The 21,791-nt window shown below is 41.6% G+C and overlaps 1 protein-coding gene across 1 annotated transcript in view; it reads left to right on the forward strand.

Moving 5' to 3' along the window:
* LOC133397892 (granule associated Rac and RHOG effector protein 1-like) overlaps nucleotides 1-21,791 on the forward strand; it is a 68,990-nt gene that overhangs the window by 28,511 nt on the left and 18,688 nt on the right. Inside the window, exons 3-4 of the mRNA XM_061669309.1 lie at nucleotides 19,189-19,401; nucleotides 21,452-21,592. Of these exons, the coding sequence (XP_061525293.1) occupies nucleotides 19,189-19,401; nucleotides 21,452-21,592 (354 nt within the window). The remainder of the gene's footprint in view (nucleotides 1-19,188; nucleotides 19,402-21,451; nucleotides 21,593-21,791) is intronic.

A 21,791-nucleotide genomic window follows, 5' to 3' on the forward strand; every position in this document is an offset into this window, starting at 1 on the left:
TATAAGTTAAAAAAATACTCTACTGATGCCACGTGTGTGTGTGCAACTCAAATGTCTTCAGTTTGCAACCAAAACAAAGGAATTGACCTTGTCATTCCAATACCAATTGTAGGGGACTGTAGAAAAAGTCATGGCTTCCTGAGAGTATACCTGAGAGTATATCAGCTTTGTTTAACTGACCTGGCCCATATTTCATACGGATAAAAAGTTTTTTTTTACACACAAAAAACCTGGAAAGGTTACTGAAATGTGAGGCAGAAAAACAATAATACAATTTAAAAAATACTCTACCGATGCCATGTCTGTGTGTGCCGTGGTAAAAAAAAATGTCTACCATCGTCATTGTAAGATGTGCGCATACAGGCCTAGAAATGCCCAAAAATATCATGAATGTTAACGTTGACGTATCCTGTTGTGCCCAAACTCTGGACACTGCAGTATAATACTCAACAGTTTCCACTTTGCTGCTGTGCCACATTTTTTCTACCTTCTGTGTTCTATAGAATAAAAGATGCAACATTTCAGGATATGTGGCGAGAAATGACAATCACATAGGCTAATATTATTTTACCCTTTTAGCTGTATCTTAGCTCTGGATGCTGCAGTACAGTTGGACCCCTACATACTGTACATTTGAGTTGTGTTCCGGCACCTGCAGATTCACCCATTCGCTGAGTTGTTGTTTTTTTCCCCAATTTTGTTTTTTTTGTTCAACTTTTTGGGAGAAAAATCCAGAAAACACTTAGATTGGTAGTTTAACTCCGCTTATTCATGAATTTAAGTACATTGAAATAATTTTAATGAATAAATATTTATATATTAATTTGTTTTTATAATGGGCGTCAATTATCAGCTGATTTTTGGTTTTCATGATCCGGCCTGGTCCCTATCCCACACGAATAGCGGGGGTCTACTGTATTATATGCTCCACAGTCTCCAGTCCAGAAATACTTTGATGCCCTGTTTCCTTTTGAATAAGAAATTGACACACGGTGGGCGACTGGTTAGCACATGTGCCTTACAGTTCTGAGGACCCGGGTTCAAATAAGGCCTTGCCTGTGTGGAGTTTGCATGTTCTCCCCATGCCTGCGTGGGTTTTCTCCGGGTACTCCGGTTTCCTCCCACATCCCAAAAACATGCATGGTAGGTTAATTGAAGACACTAAATTGCCTGTGGGTGTGAATGTGAGTGTGAATGGTTGTTTGTTTTATGTGCCCTGCGATTGGCTGGCGACCAGAATCAGGGTGTACCCCGCCTCTCGCCTGAAGATAACTGGGATAGGCTCCAGCACGCCCGTGACCCTAGTGAGGATAAGCGATCCGGACAATGAATGAATGAAGGTTGTGTGACTTACTAACTGTAAACAACCTATATTGTACAATGAAATTGGTTTGTGTTACACATTTACAATGACGTGGTTAGTATTAATACTTCATGATGTGATGCCGCTATTAGAGGAAATAGGGCAGTTTTTGCCAAACAACAAAATCATCTTGATTCCCAGTATTCACTCAACTACACAACACATTCCAACACAACTCCTTGTGTTGTTTGCTGTTACCTGGGACCACAACAACCACAGGCTGTGTTTAGAAGCATACTTGGTCATTGGTGTTGCTTTTTAGCTCATGTAGCATTGCCGCGAATATGCCGGGAGACCTGAACGCACTCTTGTCTGATGGATGACTTGATGAATCAGTGTTTTCAAGCACAAGTTCTCCACCCTGTGTTAGCATGGTGTGAGAACCTGAAAGAGATGTGAAAAACGCTCAGAATTGTACACGTCACACTCACTGCTGAATTTACTTCCTCCTTGTCGACAGTGGAGCTGTTTCCCTGAACACACACACATTTTCAGCAGTAGTTCCATGTATACCCATTGAACACAACACTTAAGTAAACCTGCTGATCCAATAAAAGACCTGTATTGAAAATTCTACCTCAGTTTTAACTGACATTTTCTGAGTTTGAGCTCCTGCTTATAGAGATGACCAACGTACAGTGATACATTGACATACAAGTAGGGTTGGGCATCGAGAATTGAGAACCGATTGGAACCGGGACTAACGTTCCGGTTCTCCCAGAATCGTTCAAATTTCTAAATTTCAGTTCCCAGTTTCGATGCCTACTGTCCGCCGACCCCGAAGAAGTGGCGAAAACCAACGAAGAAAAACGCGCACGAAGACACGCTTGTGCCCAACGGCGAACAAAAGTGTCTTAATTTTGTTAAAATTCATGAGCAGTCGCCTCAGTGCAACACTTGGAATAAGATTATATTCTGCAAACGGGGCTTTCCCGATGTGTAGCGTCTGACTCACTCCCTCCCGCTTCGAGCCTCAGCCTACACTGCGTGGAGCTTCAGTAAAATCAACTCTCAGTGAGTTGGGTGAGTGAAACAATAAAATACGTCTATACCAACATTGAGACCGCTAACAAGGTACATAAACAGTTGGTTACACTTTTGCACTGATGGTTTTTAGCGTTTATTTTAGTCTTCAAACCAATGTAAGAGCTGATGACAGAAAAATAAGCTTAACATTGAGCATATCAGGTATTGGAGCAATACAAAATTATTGAAAATAAGTTACATTTAATATTATGGTACTTGGATTACACTACTAACAACATTTTATTAACTGGTAACTTGTAAATGTATCGGAATACATGTATACATTTTGTAACCCTCCCAACCCTGTATTTCTGTCAATCCGGAGAGAAGTGCACTTGAGAAAAATGCGCTTATTTACGTTTTAAGTACTTATTTGGCATGTCAAGTGTGCACCAAGTAGGTAATTTAATGTGGCTTCAAACTACATACTAATATCGGACTGGATCTAAAATCTCTGATTTTAACACTCATATAAGCAGTCCATTACATTTTTAGCCATGAAGCATCCGGACGGCATGCAGATCTCATGTGATCACAACAGATTGCTAAGCTGCTAACATAGTAGCAAGCAGTAAGAGTGAATGTTGCTTGCTCAAAGTCGTTTGCTGACACTCCAGCTGAAGTTCATCATGTAACAAAAGAATTATACCTACTGAATTGCAAAATACATCACACCCTTCGTTTTTTTCTGTTTTTGTTCACGAAAATCGCTAACTCAAAGCTAACACACAGTGAATGAAAAACACCATTGACGAGCTCGCAAAAATTTGCATTGAACTTGCAGCAAAAATTAGCATTGAACTTGCATCCTGTATAACTCTCAAAATAATGAATATTTGTTCACAAAAGGCTGGATAACCACATAGAAACAAGCAATATAACAATACTGTGGCACATATTCTTCAAACTCTGTGAAAAACGAGTTTTAATAATCGTGACTTCTTCTACTTTCTTTGTTACTGCATGTGTATATCTCATTGTGTGTGTCACACTGTCCCTCAGAGGCCAAGACGTACACAGCAGGAACAGCGATTGTCAATAAAACTAAATCCCAGTTGCATCAACAAGTTCAAAAGTGTATTGTCGTATGTGGAGAAAGCAAATTATGTTTCTGCTATATACTGAGTTAAAAAAAACAAAACTTAATGGAACTTTAATTGTTGAAGAAGAATAATCATCATCATTATTGTCATGAACATACATGATTGCACATAAAATTTGTTCTCTGCATTTTACCCATCACAGTGAACACACACACTTGTTAGTGGAAAACACTGGAGCATGGGCAACTTTAGCGCCCGGGGAGCAGTTTAGGGTATTGTTGTCTTGCTCAAGGACACTGGAAGATGTTGGTGGATGCTCCGGTCGGGGTCTTGAACCACGGTGGCAGGCAATGATCTTAACCATTGGGCCGTGGCAGCCCACTTTAAAACTATTATTTGTATTTATTATTTGATAATATTTTTTCATGGTTTTCTAATGTATCTTTTAATCTATTCAAATGTACAATATGCTTATGTTTAACTTATGCAGTGGTTATGTTGCATTTTAAATATATATTTTTGTAAATGGTTTTATTGGTTATTTTCACGATTAATTTTTATTTTTTCAATTGTAGTACATTCGTACTTTTAAAGTCTTTATGTAACCCATTGGATAATAACAATTGGATTAGTTTTTACTGCTGATTATTGTTCTCTGTTTGAGTAATATCACTATATCAAGGATTTTCTAACATTCCATACTATAAAATAAGTATGAATGTAAAGTATATATGATTATAGGCGGCATGGTGGCCGACTGGTTAGCACATCTACCTCACAGTTCTGAGGACCAGGGTTCAAATCCCGGCCCCGCCTGTGTGGAGTTTGCATGTTCTCCCCGTGCCCGCGTGGGTTTTCTCCGGGCACTCCGGTTTCCTCCCACATCCCAAAAACATGTATGGTAGGTTGATTGAGGACTCTAAATTGCCCTTAGCTGTGAATGTGTGCGCGAATGGTTGTTTGTTTATATGTGCCCAGTTCAGGGTGTAGCCTGAAGTTAGCCAGCGATCCTTGTGAGGATAAAGTGGTACAGACAATGGATGGTTGTATGATTACAGCAGATATTGGATCAGACCGATATTGATATTGGCCAAAACTTTAAGGCTGTAGTATCAGATTGGAAGTGAAAAGGTTGGATCGGGACATCCCTACTAACCACAGTTTAACAGAAAGTTATTCCCATGACTACTGGTGATCATCTTGAACAATCATGACACTAATCCCTTAACAATGGTCATCCAAGATGTCGTTCACCCCCCCACACACACATACATCTGTACTGATTTGGCTTGATGATCACATTTTACCTTCCGACGTAGTATCAGGCTGGAATTACACTGCAAATTTCAAGTGACACAATTGGGATATGCTTCATCGCAGCGTAAATAGAAAAACAACACATGGAGTCTGATATCCTCAGATCGGAATTAGGCCCCTTCTAAATGTGGATACAAATCTGATCCATATCAGATATCTGCCAATGTGAAATTTACAGATTGCTTTTGCCCCGTCAATGCCAGGTTGATGTCATCAAAATATTGTGCCCGTATTGGTAACATATACACACAGGAGCTTGCCCAAACAACACAAACGCATTAAAAAAAAAAAAAAAAACACCTGCTGTAAATCAAAAGTATGTCTCAGAGCTCAACACACACTGCAACCTGGACTTGGACTCGCTGTTTTTGAACTGTAAGCCATTCAGCTCACTGTGCGAGTTCCCCGATTTCACCCTCGCCGATGTCCACATTACACCCTCAGGCTAACACGAATGCTGCACTGCTACGGCAAGTAAACAAACTTCAAAAAAAGCACCCAGATTCACCCCTCATTATTCTTGGGGACTTTAGCAAAGCTAAACTAAACCACAAACTCCCTAAATACAAGCAGCACATTGACTGTCTCACCAGGGAAAACAGTGTTCTAGACTACTGCTACACCATGCTGATTGACTCATACCGTGCTATCCCACATGCAGCTCTGGGCTCGTCTGATCACTGCTTAATTCACTTAATACCAACATACAGGAAAAAATTAAACATGTGAAGCCTATGGTGAAAACAGTGAAGAAGTGTACCAGTGAAGCAAACTTCAAGGCTATTTAGACTGTACAGACTGGAGAGTCTTTGAAACTTAAACTGGCATCCTGGATGAATACAGTTGTGCTGTTAAGTTTAAATACCCTGCCAGAATTTATGATTTCCTGACCATTTTTCAGAGAATATAAATAAAACAAAAACGTTTCTTTCACTCATGGTTAGTGCTTGGGTGAAGCCATTTATTATCAAACAACTGTTTACTCTTTTTAAATCATAATGACAACAGGAACGACACAAATGACCCTGATCAAAAGTTTACATACCCCAGTATTCATATTCTCTGAAAGATGGCCAAGAAATCAGAAATTCTGCCAGGGTATGTAAACTTATGAGCACAACTGTATATGGACAGTGTCACATCCTATATCAGTTTCTGTGAAGATGTATGTGTACCAACAAAGCCATTTTGCACGTTCAATAACAACAAGCTGTGGTTCACTGCCAAACTTCAGCAACTTCGCCAGGCTAAAGAGGACGCCTTTCGAAGTGGGGACAGAGCCATGTACAATCGCGCTAGAAATCAGCTGACAAAAGAAATTAACATTGCAAAGAGAAATTATGCAGAAAAGTTGGAAAAACAGTTTACTGCTAACGAGTCAGTCTGTCAAGGATTAAAATCTCTAACCAACTACAAGTGACCCCCCCCCCCCCCCAAGTGGAGAACAATAAAGGACTAGCTGACGACTTGAACACAGTCTACTACAGATTTAAAAAGGACACTTTCACATCCAAATACCCACCCAGCCGCACCATCGACCACCATCGCACCTTTTGACTTCTGCGTTGACCATTCATTGACAGGATGTGAGCCGCATCTTCAAACTACAAAAGATCAACAAAGCGGTGGGCCCAAATCTTGTCCCCATTCTGCCTCAAAATCTGCACGGACCAGCTCGCTCCAGTCTTCACACAGATCTTCAATAGTTCTCTGGAACTGCGTGAAGTACCATCCTGTTTCAAACGCTCCACCATCATCCCAGTCCCCAAGAAACCTGCAATCTCTGGTCTGATGACTATGACATCAGTGGTCATGAAGTCGTTTTAATGCCTCATGCTGGACCAGCTCAAGAGCGTCACAGGACCCCTGCTGGATCCACTGCAGTTTGCCTGCCGAGCAAACAGATCTGTGAATGATGCCGTTAACATGGGACTGCACTTCGTCCTGGAACACCTTGATGGCGCGGTGACCTATGCGAGGATCCTGTTTGTGGACTTCAGCACTGCGTTCAGCACCATCATCCCTGAACAGCTTCCTGACAGGCAGGACAAAGCAGGTGAGGCTGGGGGAACCTACCTCTTGGCGCCCCAAGGATGTGTCCCCTCTCCGCTGCTCAACTCTCTCTACACGAACGACTGCACTTCAACGCACCCAGCTGTCAAACTCCTGAAGTTAGCAGACAACGCCACAATCATCGGGCTCATCAAAGACTGTGACGAGTCTGCGTATCGACAGGAAGTGGAGTGGCTGGAGCTTTTGGTGTGACAGACACAACCGGGAGCTGAACATGCACAAGACTGTAGAGATGACCGTGGCATCCTTCGTCACAGCTGCCCCTCACACTTTCCAACTGCCCTGTGTCAACTGTTGAGACCTTCAAGTTTCTCAGAATTATAGTCTCTAAGAATCTGAAGTGGGAGACAAACATCAACTCCATCCTCAAAAAGGCCTAGCAGAGGATGTACTTCCTGTGGCTTCTGAGGAAGTATGGCCTGGCACAGAAGCTGTTGAGGCAGTTCCACACAGCAGTCATTGAATCAGTCCTTTGTTCATCCATCACAGTCTGGTTTGGTGCTGCCACAAAAACGGACAAACTCCGACTGCAACGGAGTAAACTATATTGGCCAGTGGAGTAATGTGGAGGTTGCCCTTATTTAAATTCAATGAATCAGCCCAGGCCAGATCTGTAACCTTTTAATATTCGTGTTGTATAAGTGTTATATATTGTGTGTACTTAATAGGGTTGTAACGATTTTGTATCAAAACCGAAAATCACAGTTCTCAAATACACGATCCTGTCGTTCTAAAATTGACAGAACCCTGAACGCCCTTGCAGTTATGTGCCTCCACGGCACATATGGCCGAGTTAAGGTTAAGGTTCCTCATTCAGCTTTATTTCAACCTGTCATTACATACACTGGGTATTAAGCTGTGCAAGTGCGCTACAATGAGGCTCTGAGTCAATGGTTGCGATGCTGTGCTAAATAGTCAAAAACACAGTTAACAAACAACAATGGCAAAAAGAGGGAAAATGATCACACAGTCTACTAACATGGGGAAAAAATAATATTAATTGGGAATAATTAACACTAACAAGAACACAGCATTCTTGTAATGTTGCTTTGCATGCTGGGAATTCCTTCGACGCTACAATACAATTATTATTTTTGAGTGAATGTTATAAAACCTAAGCCTAAATTAAAAATACATTTCTTTATCAAGCCTTTTACAGCGCATGCCACGGGACTATTTTTTTTTCCGATGAGCGATCAAGCCTGTGGGTACTGGCTAGCTAGGCTACCATTGCTAGTTGAACTAACTACTGGAGGAGAGCTGAAGACAGAAAACATGGCTAAAGTAAAACAAAGTAAAGGCTGAATCAATCAGTCACAGCTGATGGGTGGGCATTCCGTGCCACACAAAGCTACATGACGTAACCAAACATTTTATCACGGACAACTGGAGAATAGCGAACCCTGTCCTCCTCCAAACATACGTTGTGTACAGGAGCACACAGCAGCTCGGCAGTCTGGCAGAAATACTGTAAGCGGCTGTGAAAAATCAGCGCCTTTAAAAAAAAAATAAATAAAAAAAAAATAAATTCTAATTAACAATTATATATAGTATGTATAATTAAGTGTGCTAGATAAATAATCCAGTTTTTGCTATCTTTCTTTCTACCCACCCAAAAATAAAAAAATTTATATCAAACTCTGGGTCACAAATCCTGATATGTATCGAATCGTGATGTTGCTGTATCGTAGCAGCCCTACTACTTAAGTATTATTGCGAACTTCTGTAATGTGAAGTAGTGATGATACTTGTGGAGTTTATTCACTTGCAATTTGGGCGTCTCCGCATGCAAGTTGTTTCATGTGTTCCATTAGTGTACACACAGCCAGATTTCTGACACTTGAAATGTACATAGATACACAATAGACAGTCACAATAAAAAGAATGTAGGCTACAGTCGACATTTAAGTGGAACCGGGCACTTGGACCTGCAGTGTAATTCTAACCTCAGAGCTCTAACAGACCAGAGAGTGAATTTTAACACCAGAGACTCAACTATCCACAGCCATTTGTGATGAAAGCAATTGTCGCTGGCATCGCCACACATCAAATTAAACTAATCAGGCAAGCTGCAGTGACTGTGTCAACGTGCACTTCGGAGACTTGGGCGTGAGCCTCTAAATGTCTCTGCTTGCTTCACGTTAACGTCCGGTGGATATTCGTCTCTTGCCACAGTCCTTAGATGCGGCTGGAATGAAGTCTAGTGAGGTTTGTTCACGACTCAAAGCATTACGACAGATTTGACCTACGTCCACAATTGGACGACATTTAAATCATATTTTTCCTCTGACAATTATGGTCTGTGGGCGCTGCGGTCAGGCCACGGTAGTGGAGCGCTACGCTCCTACCGTGAATGTGACTTTACCCAAAACAGGAAACACTTGTGCACCGCAGTTGGTAAAAACGTGACTTTCTGCGGTGTCCAGATATGCACGCATGGATATTAGAGGAAGTGTGACTCTGCAAAGGTTTTGACCGCACGCCTTGGCGCAGGAAGCCCGTCTGGCTCAGGGGATAGAGGTGCGTTTGTTTAAGCAGAAAAGCAAACCTGTGATATGTCTTGATACTGCACACTGACCTTAATATGGTGGTTTTGTTGTTCAAGGCTCATGCCCAAGTCCTTGTTTGCAAAGTGAATAAAAAAAACATGGTTTAAATGGTGCAGTAGCTCTTTGAAGACTTTTGGTACTGACCTTGGTCTTAAAGGAAAGCAAATGCTAATCTAATAGCTGCTCATCCGGGACTTCACTTAACAAACGGTATTTGTGACTGAAGAAGAGATTTTTTTTCTTTTCCCTCCCTGCCTGTCTGAGAGGGGAAGAATGCAGTCTGGCAGCAGTTTGTTCAATGAGCTCTTCAAAAAAGGAAAAAGAAAAGAAGCAAATACAATAGTGAGTTGAGGTGGTTGTGGAATGTGATGCTTTATGCCATTCTTTTTTTTTTTTTTTTTTTTTCCCCCCCCCAGACTACGCGCACCCCCTTTCCTTTACATCCTGAAATGTAAGGTCAAGCAAAGCTCATTTTCCACCCAAATCTAAGCAGCCCTAACCATATTTCTGGTGTTTGTATACTCAACTGCAGATGGCGTCTGCTAGCTGACATTATTGGCCTTTATTTGTTTTATTTTATTTGTTCAAACAACGTATAGTATATTAAAATCTATGTCAGGTGACGACATGTACACGCACAACACTGTGGAGCGGGAGGTTCTATCAGACTTTTTGATGCTTTTCTTGGACATAACATAACAGGGAACATGTTGTTTTGATTAGCAGTACCATTAACAATGGCATTCATTTAACAATTTAATCTCCTTTTGTGAACAATAGCATCTATGAACTGAGATAATTAGTTGCTTTTAGCCGTCTTCGACATAACGTCAGATCATCTTTGCGACTGTGCAGGGAACCTGTTTGCAGCATTCACAGACTAACATGCTTTTGGTACTGCTGTTTTGGTTAGCAATGGAGTTCAAATAGAATCAACTATTTCATGTCTGTGTGTGAAAAATAGTGTCGAACTAAAATAATTAGTGACTATTTGTTTCTTTGTTTATTTTCCCTGATGGGCAAAAAAAAGCTAGGCATTTATCTGTCTTGGGGCACAGTGATTATTTGAGGAAATAAAGTAAATCCAAGAATATGGCATTAATTTGTATTTAATTCTGTAAGAATCTGTATGTTATGTACACATTACGTTTTCAGCTCAACCAGCTGTCCCGTTCATAATTAATGTGGTATTTAATGGTAAAGTTACTTTGTCACATGGACACAACTTAAAACTTCCCGAATATTTTGGCACAACAATTGTGTATTTGAGCCGTTCCTATGACGTCGGTCAGCGCTGACTGCACGGCTGCCTCCATTATTGAAGAATGCGCTCAGTAATTATGACAGCGTTTGCCACTCAAGTGTCATCACATCTGATAATGAAGGGAATTACAGACAGTTGAACCTTAACATTTTATTAATGGACATTCTTCATGTCAAAATATAAAGCAAACAAATTTGGAAAATGCAAAAAATGTGTACTCATCCTTGGATTTGTAAAGAGAGCGAAAGTACTGCTTGTGCTTTTGAAGCGAGTTTCGTCACATATATCCCAAACATAGCTTCTTTTGCAGCGTACATACCGAGTTATTGTCCCCTTTGCCATATAGAACTTAGTAGCCAGGACAGAGACATACAGTATGGACTGCTTCCTTAACTCATGATGATATCAACCGTTGTCACTTTTTTCTGCATTGTAACGAGTTAGGGCTGGGTGATTTTTCAGCAGTGGAAGGCAATCATGAAGTTAGTCGTGCTGAACATTGCCAAAGACGTATCCTTTTACAGTGGGGCAAAAAAGTATTAAGTCAGCCACCAATTGTGCAAGTTCTTCTACTTAAAAAGATGAGAGATGCCTGTAATTTTCATCATAGGTTTACCTCACCTATGAGAGACAAAATGAGGGGAAAAAAATAATCCAGAAAATCACAGTCTGATTTTTAAAGAATTTATTTTCAAATTATGGTGGAAAATAACTATTTGGTCACCAACAAACAAGCAAGATTTCTGGCACTCACAGACCTGTAACTTCTTCTTTAAGAGGCTCCTCTGTCCTCTACTTGTTACCTGTATTAATGGCACCTGTTTCAACTTATTAGTATAAAAGACACCTGTCCACAACCTCAAACAGTCACACTCCAAACTCCACTATGGCCAAGATCAAAGAGCTGTCAAAGGACACCAGAAACAAAATTGTAGACCTGCACCAGGCTGGGAAGACTGAATCTGCAATGGGTAAGCAGCTTGGTGTGAAGGAATCAACTGTGGAAGCAATTGTTAGAAAATGGAAGACATACAAGACCACTATTAATCTCCCTCGATCTGGGGCTCCATGCAAGATCTCACCCCGTGGGGTCAAAATGATCTCAAGAATGGTGAGCAAAAATCCCAGAACCACATGGAGGGACCTAGTGAATGGCTTGCAGAGAGCTGGGACCAAAGTAGCAAAGGCTACCATCAGTACTAAGCTGCCAGGGACTCAAATCCTGCAGTGCCAGACGTGTCCCCCTGCTTAAGCCAGTACATGTCCAGGCCTGTCTGAAGTTTGCTAGAGAGCATTTGGAGGATCCAGAAGAGGATTGGCAGAATGTCATATGGTCAGATGAAACCAAAATATAACTTTTTGGTAAAAACTCAACTTATTTTGTTGGAGTAGAAAGAATGCAGAGTTGCATCCAAAGAACACCATACCGACTGTGAAGCATTAGGGTGGAAACATCATGCTTTATGGCCCTTTTTTTCTGCAAAGGGACCAAGGTGACTGATCCATGTGAAGGAAAGAATGAATGGGGCCATGTATCGTGGGATTTTGAGTGAAAACCTCCTTCCATCAGCAAGGGCATTGAAGATGAAACGTGGCTGGGTCTTTCAGGATGACAATGATCCCAAACACACCATCCCGGCAACAAAGGAGTGGCTTCATAAGAAGCATTTCAAGGTCCCGGAGTGGACTAGCCAGTCTCCAGGTCTCAACCCCATAGAATTTGGAGGGAGTTGAATGTCTGTGTTGCCCAGCGACAGCCCCAATACATCACTGCTCTAGAGGAGATGGATGAATGGGGCAAAATACGAGCAACGGTGTGTGAAAACCTTGTAAAGACTTATGGAAAATGTTTGACCTCTGTCATTGCCAACAAAGGGTATATAACAAAGTATTGAGATGAACTTTTGCTATTGACCAAATACGAATTTTCCACCATAATTTGCTAATCATACATCCATCCATCCATCGATTTTCTACCGCTTATCCGAGGTCGGGTCGCGGGGGCAGTAGCTTTAGCAGGGACGCCCAGACTTCCCTCTCGCCAGCCACTTCATCCAGCTTTTCTGGGGGTATCCCGAGGCGTTCCCAGGCCAGCCGAAAGACGTAGTCTCTCCAGCGTGTCCTGGGTCGTCCCCGGGGTCTCCTCCCGGTGGGACGTGCCTGAACACCTCACCGGGGTGGCATCCGAATCAGATTCCCCAGCCACCTCACCTGGCTCCTCTCGATGTGGAGGAGCAGCGGCTCTACTCTGAGATCCTCCCGGATGACCAAGCTTCTCACCCTATCTCTAAGGGAGAACCCGGACACCCTGCAGAGGAAACTAATTTCGGCCGCTTGTATCCGGGATCTTGTTCTTTCGGTCACGACCCACAGCTCGTGACCATAGGTGTGAGGGTAGGAACGTAGATTGATCAGTAAATCGAGAGCTTCACCTTTCGGCTTAGCTCCTTCTTTCCACAACGGACCGATACAAAGTCTGCATCACTGCAGACGCTGCACAGGTCCTAGGTGAGGGACCAGACAAAGCACGGCTCAAAAACCCCTTATGATGACGACAAACAATGGACTCGCTTTTCCCTTGCCCGGACCCGGGTCACCGGGGCCCCCCTCTGGAGCCAGCTGGAGGTGGGGCTCGAAGGCGAGCGCCTGGTGGCCGGGCCTGCGCCCATGGGGCCCCGAGCACAGCCCCCACCTTGCTACTCCATTCTTTAAAAATCAGACAATATGATTTTCTGGCCATTTTTTTCCCCTCATTTTGTCCCTCATAGGTGAGGTATACCTATGATGGAAATTACAGGCCTCTTTTCATCTTTTTAAGTGGGAGAACTTGCACATTTGGTGGCTGACTAAATTTTTGCCCCACTACATATGTTGTAAAAGCAGTGATTTATCCGTGTTAGTAACAAGCAAATCCCAGAAGGCGAAATAAAACCCGAAAATAAAAAAATCATGTTACATTTTTGTGGGGGGTGGGGACAACAGCAATGGAGATTTGAAGGCCATACTTCCTAGACCTACCATCACATGGTACCCTTCTGTGGTAGAATCATGCACACAAAAAACACTTGAGCTAAAGGTGCACAGCATTTTTTTCAACACTTTGTTCTTCATTCTTTTCGTAGTGTAACATTTTTGTGCTCATTATTTTTTTTTTGAGCCCCATTTCCAATGTCTTTTTAAAATCTTAAAATCACAATTACCGGTAGTTTATGAAGTTCTTTCTTTCAAATAATGAAATTGAAGTTCCTTAAAGATATGCTGTCGGTGAGAACTAACCCACCAGCTTTTCCACTTCTTCGGCGCTGCATTCAAAGTAGCCGTCTGGTGACTATTTCAAAGACTCACTCCTTTAAGGAGCTGTAGATCTTCCCGCATTACAGCAGCGATACTGCAGGTGTTCTCAGAAAAATAGAAAGATACATGTTGATGACTGCATGATTCACCTTATTTGGGCTAAAGGGACCCATGACTGGATTTCCCCCTCCCCCATCTTCGTCTTCTCATATTTTCCATGACTGTGGGATCCCGCGCAGCCAATTACGTGTTCTCCATTATCTGTAGCTGTGGCCATGTCGTCTTTTTTTCCCTACTTTGTAACATTTGCTTGTCATCCTGTCAAGCTGTGTTCGAATGATGACATGCTTGTTGTGGTTGTATGTAATGTAATGAGGCCATGTGTCTTCTGCGCTGGTCTGTTTTCTGTCTGCCTTGCATTCTATTCCCACTGGGTCCTTATGGGGCTCATGACATCCTCATTAGAAGCCGTGACTTCCCATGTTGCGTATCCTCCAGTATGTTGTTGCATGAGAGGAATAAGGCTGGATTTACTGCATGTTTCAAGCGACACAATTCCAATTGTGTGTCACATTTGAGATATGCGTCCTGGCAACATAAATAGAAAAAAACGCATCAAATTTATATCTTCATATTCCAATTAGGCCTCTTATTAATGTGATACTTTTTATTATCTGCCAATGTGAGTACTACATAAATGCACGGATTGGATATACCCCGTCAAATGCAATCTTGATGTCACTGAAATAAACTGGTGACGTATACATATAACACAATAAAAAACACAAAGCGAAAGCATAGAAAATTATCCATCCATTTTCTGAGCCGCTTGTCCTCACTCGGGTCGCGGGCGTGCTGGAGCCTATCCCAGCTATCATTGGGCAGGAGGGGGGATACACCCTGAACTGGTTGCCAGCCAATCGCAGGGCACATACAAACAAACAACCATTCGCACTCACATTCACACCTACGGGCAATTCAGAGTTGTCCATCAACCTACCATGCATGTTTTTGGGATGTGGGAGGAAACCGGAGTGCCTGGAGAAAACCCACGCAGGCACGGGGAGAACATGCAAACTCCACACAGGCGAGGCCGGGGATTGAACCCCGGTCCTCAGAACTGTGAGGCAGATGCTCTAACCAGTCGCTCACCGTGCCACCCATAGACAATTAAATGTGGTCTAAATATGCTACATCAGAAATGTGTCCATTGTTAATTTATCAAAATAATTGCCTGGCTGCCAGTAGAGTAATTTGGAGATGAGCCCAATGATGGGAAGTGTCAGCCAAGGTCAACTAAATGCTATATAACCTGTAATAATATTTAAAAAATCAGTTCATGTGTTATTGGTTTACTTCCACGTTGTCACTGCATTTAAAATATACAGACAAAGAAATCTGGTATAGGTTTCAAACGGAACTTGGGCACTTGGACCTGCAGTGTAGTCGAAGTAGCGTTGTAGTGTCATTTCCAATAGGAAATAATGCGAATAAAAATGTCAGGCCCAAAATGTCACCATCATTAAACCTTTTATTAACTGGCAACTGCAAGTGAGAAAATAAGGTCACAAGTGTTAATGACGGGAAGAGTAAGCCAAGGTCAACTAAATGCTATCTAACCTGTAATAATTTTAAAAAAGCAGTTCATGTGTTATTGGTTACTTCCATGTTGTCACTGCATTTGAAATGCACAATATACAGTCAAAGAAATCTGATATAGGTTTCAAACGGAACTAGGTCCCTTGGACCTGCAGTGTAGTCTAAGTAGCGTTGTAGTGTCATTTCCAATAGGAAATAATGGAAATAAAAATGTCAGGTCCAAAATGTCACCATCATTAAACCTTTTACTAACTGGGAACTGCAAGTGAGAAAATAAGGTCACAAGTGTTAATATTAAGAATTAAAACTTTGGAATTCTCAGGTTGGTCATGTTGTGAGATTTAATGATGTATGTATAATAATGCTGTTTATTATAGTCATAATAGTGCATTTTAATACAATAATTCATAGTCATTTTAATATAATTTTATGTATAATATACTTAATTTAAATATAATTCAACAATCCTTTATTAAAATAAAGAATGTTGAATGTGTATAAAAAAATATTTAATTTAGTAATATTTTTGTTTTATTTATGATGTATAAATTAACCAGTAATTTAATTAGATAAATAAAATGAGAAAATAACCAATTTCAACCAATTTTAGGAAAAAAGGGTAAATTAATGCAATAAATATTACTTCATAGTTGTCTTGGTAGAGCTTGTAAATGCTCGGCACACCGGATTAAAGAATAGAGGAGGCCCTGTTGGGCACATGGTCCATACTTTGCCCATCACTGGTCACATAATGACGATGGAAGCTGCCAGGAAGCTGCTTATGAATACGCCTACCATGAACTCCACAAAAGATGTGCAGGGTAAATTACAACCGTTCGGTCCGGTATAGAAAGGTGCAATTTCATAAATCTGACACAAACATGAGATACAGCTTTTATATATACAGGATTGACTCAACAAACATGTTTTGCAAGCTTGACCACGCTAAGTCTATGGTTTACTTTTCAGTGCCTTTTCCTAATGTTTACCCTCTTCACAATGCACACGCAAAAACTGTTCTGGTTGTGTGACATAAGCAATGTGAAACACAACAGTGTGTACACTTATCAGTCTAAAGGTAAACCTACACAATCTAATGACCACAGGTTGTTGAGGAGCTAATGTGTCTGTTCTTTACTACCCTGAGATACTCTAGCAGGTACCTGAAAAGGAAATGGTGGTAAACTGGAGGTTGTCCTGTTTCTTGTGTTCTGCGAGTAGGATGATAAAATAACTTTGAAGTGGCACCTGTCCTGTCGCCAAATACAACCCCAATTCCAATGAAGTTGGGACGTTGTGATAAACATAAATAAAAACAGAATACAATGGTTTGCCAATCATGTTTAACCTATATTTAATTGAATACACTACAAAAACAAGATATTTAATGTTCAAACTGATAAACTTTATTGTTTTTAATAATTAATAATCATTGACTTTGAATTTTATGGCTGCAACATGTTCCAAAAAAGCTGGGACAGGTGGCAAAAAAGACTGAGAAAGTTGAGGAATGCTCATCAAACACCTGTTTGTAACATCCCACAAGTGAGCAGGCTAATTGGGAACAGGTGGGTGCCATGACTGAGGAGAAAAGGAGCTTCCCTGAATTGCTCAGTCACTCACAAGCAATGATGGGGTGAGGTTCACCTCATTCTGAACAAGTGCGTGAGAAAATAGTTGAACAGTTTAAGGACAATGTTCCTCAACGTACAATTGCAAAGAATGTAGGGATTTCATCATTTACGGTCCATAATATCATCAAAAGGTCCAGAGAAACTGAAGAAATCACTGCATGTAAGCGGCAAGGCCGAAAACCAACATTGAATGCCCGTGACCTTCGATCCCTCAGGCGGCACTGTGTCAAAAACCGACATCAATGTGTAAAAGATATCACCACATGGGCTCAGGAACACTTCAGAAAACCAATGTCAGTAAATACAGTTCGGCGCTGCATCCGTAAGTGCAACTTGAAACTCTACTATGCAAAGCACTATGCACCCAGAAACGCCGCCGGCTTTTCTGGGCCCGAGCTCATCTAAGAGACAGATGCAAAGTGGAAAAGTGTTCTGTGGTCCGACGAGTCCACATTTCAAATTTTGCATTATTTTGCAAATTATTACACAGCTTAATAGGACAGCGTATTGTCTGGCAAAATTTAACATTTGTCAACAAAAATGCTTTCTGCTGGGTTACTTGAGTCGACTGCTGTCACGAAAAGCTTATAAAACGTGTTCAAAATAATCTACTCCTATTTAATTCTAAATATTTATAATTCCCCTTATGGTAAAAATCAGACAATGGAATTTTCTGGATTTTTTTTTTTTAATGTAATTTTTTTTTCCTCATGTTGTCTCTCATAGCTGAGCTATACCTATGATCAAAATTACAGGCCTCTCATCTTTTTAAGTGGGAGAACTTGCACAATTGGTGGCTGACGAAATACTTTTTTGCTCCACTATAGTAAAAAAAGTGTCAATTTCATTGAAAAAAACCCTTGGTTTTGTCATACGAGTGTCCAGAAAAGGCCAACTCTGACTGCTACTTCTGTTTTTTTGTATCTGCTTTGTCCATATTTGGCTAAGACCACCCCCTTTCTTCTGATTGGTTGCCTCCATGTAAAAGACCAACTTGTGAGCGCACACGTTCATGTTGACAGCGCTGACTTGGGAGCAGAGAGGTAGGCTGAGATCTTCACTCGTGGCGTAGATAAGCTTGCGAAGTTCCAATGGCCTGATATCAGGCCTCTCAGCAGAAAAATGTGTGGAGCTCAGGAAAGCGTGGACGGTTTTAATTTATATTTCACGTTTACTGAGGCACCATAGAGACAGTATTACATCCCAAATACGAGAAAAGGTTTGTTCGGCAAAATGTGGGACCTTTTAAAATTACCTCTATTGGACACACAATTCAAATGTTCTATTAGAGGTTAGGAAAAGAGAATAAAGAAAAGTTACGGCCCGGGTATAACCTGCCGGCCGTACAAACCTCTATTGCCCGGTTCTTTTATTCTGGTCGAGGTAAAACTTCAATGATTAGGCCGGATGGAAGGTTTAACAATTTATTCGAAAATACAAAGTCAAACAATAAGATTGGAAAAGGTTCAGAATAACGGCCATGGAAAAGAGAACACAAAAGTTCTTGTCCGCTTGTTTTATTGCCAAAACTGCTTCTCGTTTGTGACGTCATGCAGTCTCGGACCAATCCTATCTTCGCCTTAGTGTTTGGGGTCCGTTCAGAAATTCAGTCCGATGCTCCCGTCGCACCCCTAGACCGTGGCACCCAGAGACAGAGTATGTCCACTTTCTATAACTTTACTAATGAATGTGTTGGCTATTGCTAGGGATGCGTCAGTACATCCGCCATATTGAATTTGTCAGTTCTACTTGAGTGGCACACACACTACCAACGCTCTTGAGCGCGCCCGGAGTGAACTTCCCAATGCACCCTATGTTGATATGTTGTGCGTTTGTTGTGTCGGTGCGACTAAGTGCAATGTGATTGTACGTTTATAAGGATATCAGGATGTGTATCTGTAATGGGATGTATCAAACAAAAGTGTATGCAGTGTTGTGTAAGCGTGCAGCCAGTAATTTCTAACAGTTCTAATGAAAACTCTTTTCAAGCTCACTGGTAAACAAAAATTCTGTTCTTCCCTTCCAGGTCCTGGGTCGGTGCTTCTTGACAGTGATGCAGGTTCACTTCCAGTTCCTTTCGCAGACCTTGCAGAAGGTCCAGCCAGTGGCACAGTCCTGCCTGGCTGAGGCTCTGGCGCAGGCCCAGGAGCGCTCTGCCAACGTTCGGGCCCAAAGCGCCGAGCTCGGGCCGCTCACGGAGCTGGAGGAAGCCTCCCGCTCCTGGAAAGGTGCAGCTGAGGTATGCCATCACAGATTGTGAAGATGAAAGCTGTATTTTATAGTCTCTCTCTCTCACACCCTATGAACTAAAAATGCTGTTTTTAACTGATTTAATTTATTCAGGAAAAAAAAAAAACTATTCAAAGTTACCTGGTCCTCTGTGAAAAAGTTATGGCCCCCTAAACCAAGCAACCAGTTGGGCCATCCCTAGCAGCAACAACTGAAATCAAGTGTTTTCTACAACTGGTCATAACAATTTCACTTCTCTGTGGAGATATTCTGGCCCACTCTTCCTTACAGAATTGTTTGAATTCATCAAAAAATTAGGGTTTTCAAGCATGAACAGCCTTTATAAGGTCATGCCACTGCATTTCAATCAGATTCAAGTCTGGACTTTGACTTGGCCACTCCAAAACCTTCATTTTATTTTCTTAAACCATTCAGAAGTTGACTTGCCGGTGTATTTTGGATCGTTATCCTGCTGCAGAACCCAAGTACGCTTCAGTTTGAGGTCACAAACTGATGGCTCAACATTCTCCTTCAGGATTTTCTGATAAAGAGCGAAGTTCATGGTTGCATTAATCATAGCAAGTTGTCCAGGGCCTGAAGGAGCAAGCAGCCTAAGACCATCACACTACCACCACCATGTTTTGACTTTTGGTAAGATGTTCTTTTTCTGAAATGCTGTGCTACATTTACGGCAGATGTAACGAGACACACACACACACACACACACACACACACACCTTCCAAAAAGCTCAACTTTCATCTCGTTAATCCATATAATATTCTCGCAAAAGGGGAGTCATTCGCGTATTATTATTTTTTTTGTATGCAAATGGTGGACGAGCCTTTGTTCTTTTTGGTCAGCTGTGGTTTTCGCCTTGGAACTCTGCTGCTGATGCAATTTTTGCCCAGTCTCTTCCTTATTGTTGTGTCATGGACACTGACCTTAACTGTGGCAAGGGAGGCCAGCAGTTCTCTAGTTGTCCTGAGTTCCTTTATGGCCTCCTGGATGAGTCATTGCTGTCCTCTTGGGGTAATCTTTGTCGGCCGGCCACTCCTGGCGAAGTTCACCACTGTTCCATAATTTCTCCATTTGAGGTTAATGACTCTGCCTCCGGTTCACTGGAATCATAAAGCTTTAGAAATGGTTTTGTAACTCTTTCTAGACTGATAGATGTCAATTTCTTTATTTCTTGACTGTTCCGGTATTTGTTTGGATCGTGTCATTTTGTTGCAGCTTTTTTAGATTTTTTGTCCGACTTGATTTTGTCAGGAGAAATCTTGATTCAACAGGTCTGGAGGTATTCAGGCTTGGGTGTGATCAGTGAAAATTAACCAAAAGTTGTGATTAGCCACAATTAATTCATGATTTAACAAGGCGGGTAATTACTTTTTCAGACAGGCCCAGGTGACTTTGAATAGTTTTTTTTTCCTTAAGTGAAATCACCATTTAAACACAGTTTTATGTTCACTTGGGTAATATTTGTATGATATTTACATTTGTTTGATATAAAACATTAAACTGGGGAAACGATGTAAAAATATAAGAATTTGAAAAGGGGCCCAATACTTTTTCACGGCACTGGTATTTATTGCCGTTAACGGTTCTCCCCTATATTGGGTCCTTTTATCCAAAGGGTTTGAGTTCATAACACAATTCCTGACTAGCACCATATAAGGAAGAGGCCCTATTGTAACCGGAGCTCAACTGTTCTCCAGCTAATCAGTCCCACCGGTCCATTTTATGCCTTGTTTGTATACAATGAAGCAGAGTGCTCTGCTGTGCTCTGGTTTGCATCGTGTCTGGGGGGCTGTTGGGATTGATATGTGTCGAGGATCTTGGGGGTTTGTTTCGGATGGAGGGACGTGGCCAGGACTCCCACACTCATGTTTCAGCATCTAAAAAAGTTGGACTCCTAAGTTGTAGATTCTGGGAGTGTCTGTAAAATAAAATAAAACAAATAAAAATACACAGGCATTGCAAATAACCTCATAGAAAGGGATCTCTTGTACTTTTGGACAGCTGCATCAACATATTTTTATGAATGTTGATGCACCCTTAGGCCACGGCGAGGCTGCGAGAGAGAGGTCGTGACGGCTGCTTGGCAGGCCTCCAGGTCCAGCAGCTCTTCTGCTCACACAATACCAACATCCCTGAGCACCAGCTGAAGGACCTCAACATGAAGATCGACAGTGCTTTACAGGTAGACAACCTTTTTTTTCTTGTCATCATTTGGACGTTTAACACACTCTTAATGGGTTTTAATGGGGCCACTGGTAGTGGTGATCTTTTGGAATAAGGTTCCAGCCTATGGCCTGAACCTGAGCAGAATAAGCGGTACAAAGAATTGATGCGTGGATGTTTCAGGCATTATCCTTCTCCAATTGATAATACTAATACTA

Source organism: Phycodurus eques, chromosome 2 (assembly GCF_024500275.1).
Source record: "Phycodurus eques isolate BA_2022a chromosome 2, UOR_Pequ_1.1, whole genome shotgun sequence".
Classification (NCBI taxonomy): Eukaryota; Metazoa; Chordata; class Actinopteri; order Syngnathiformes; family Syngnathidae; genus Phycodurus; species Phycodurus eques.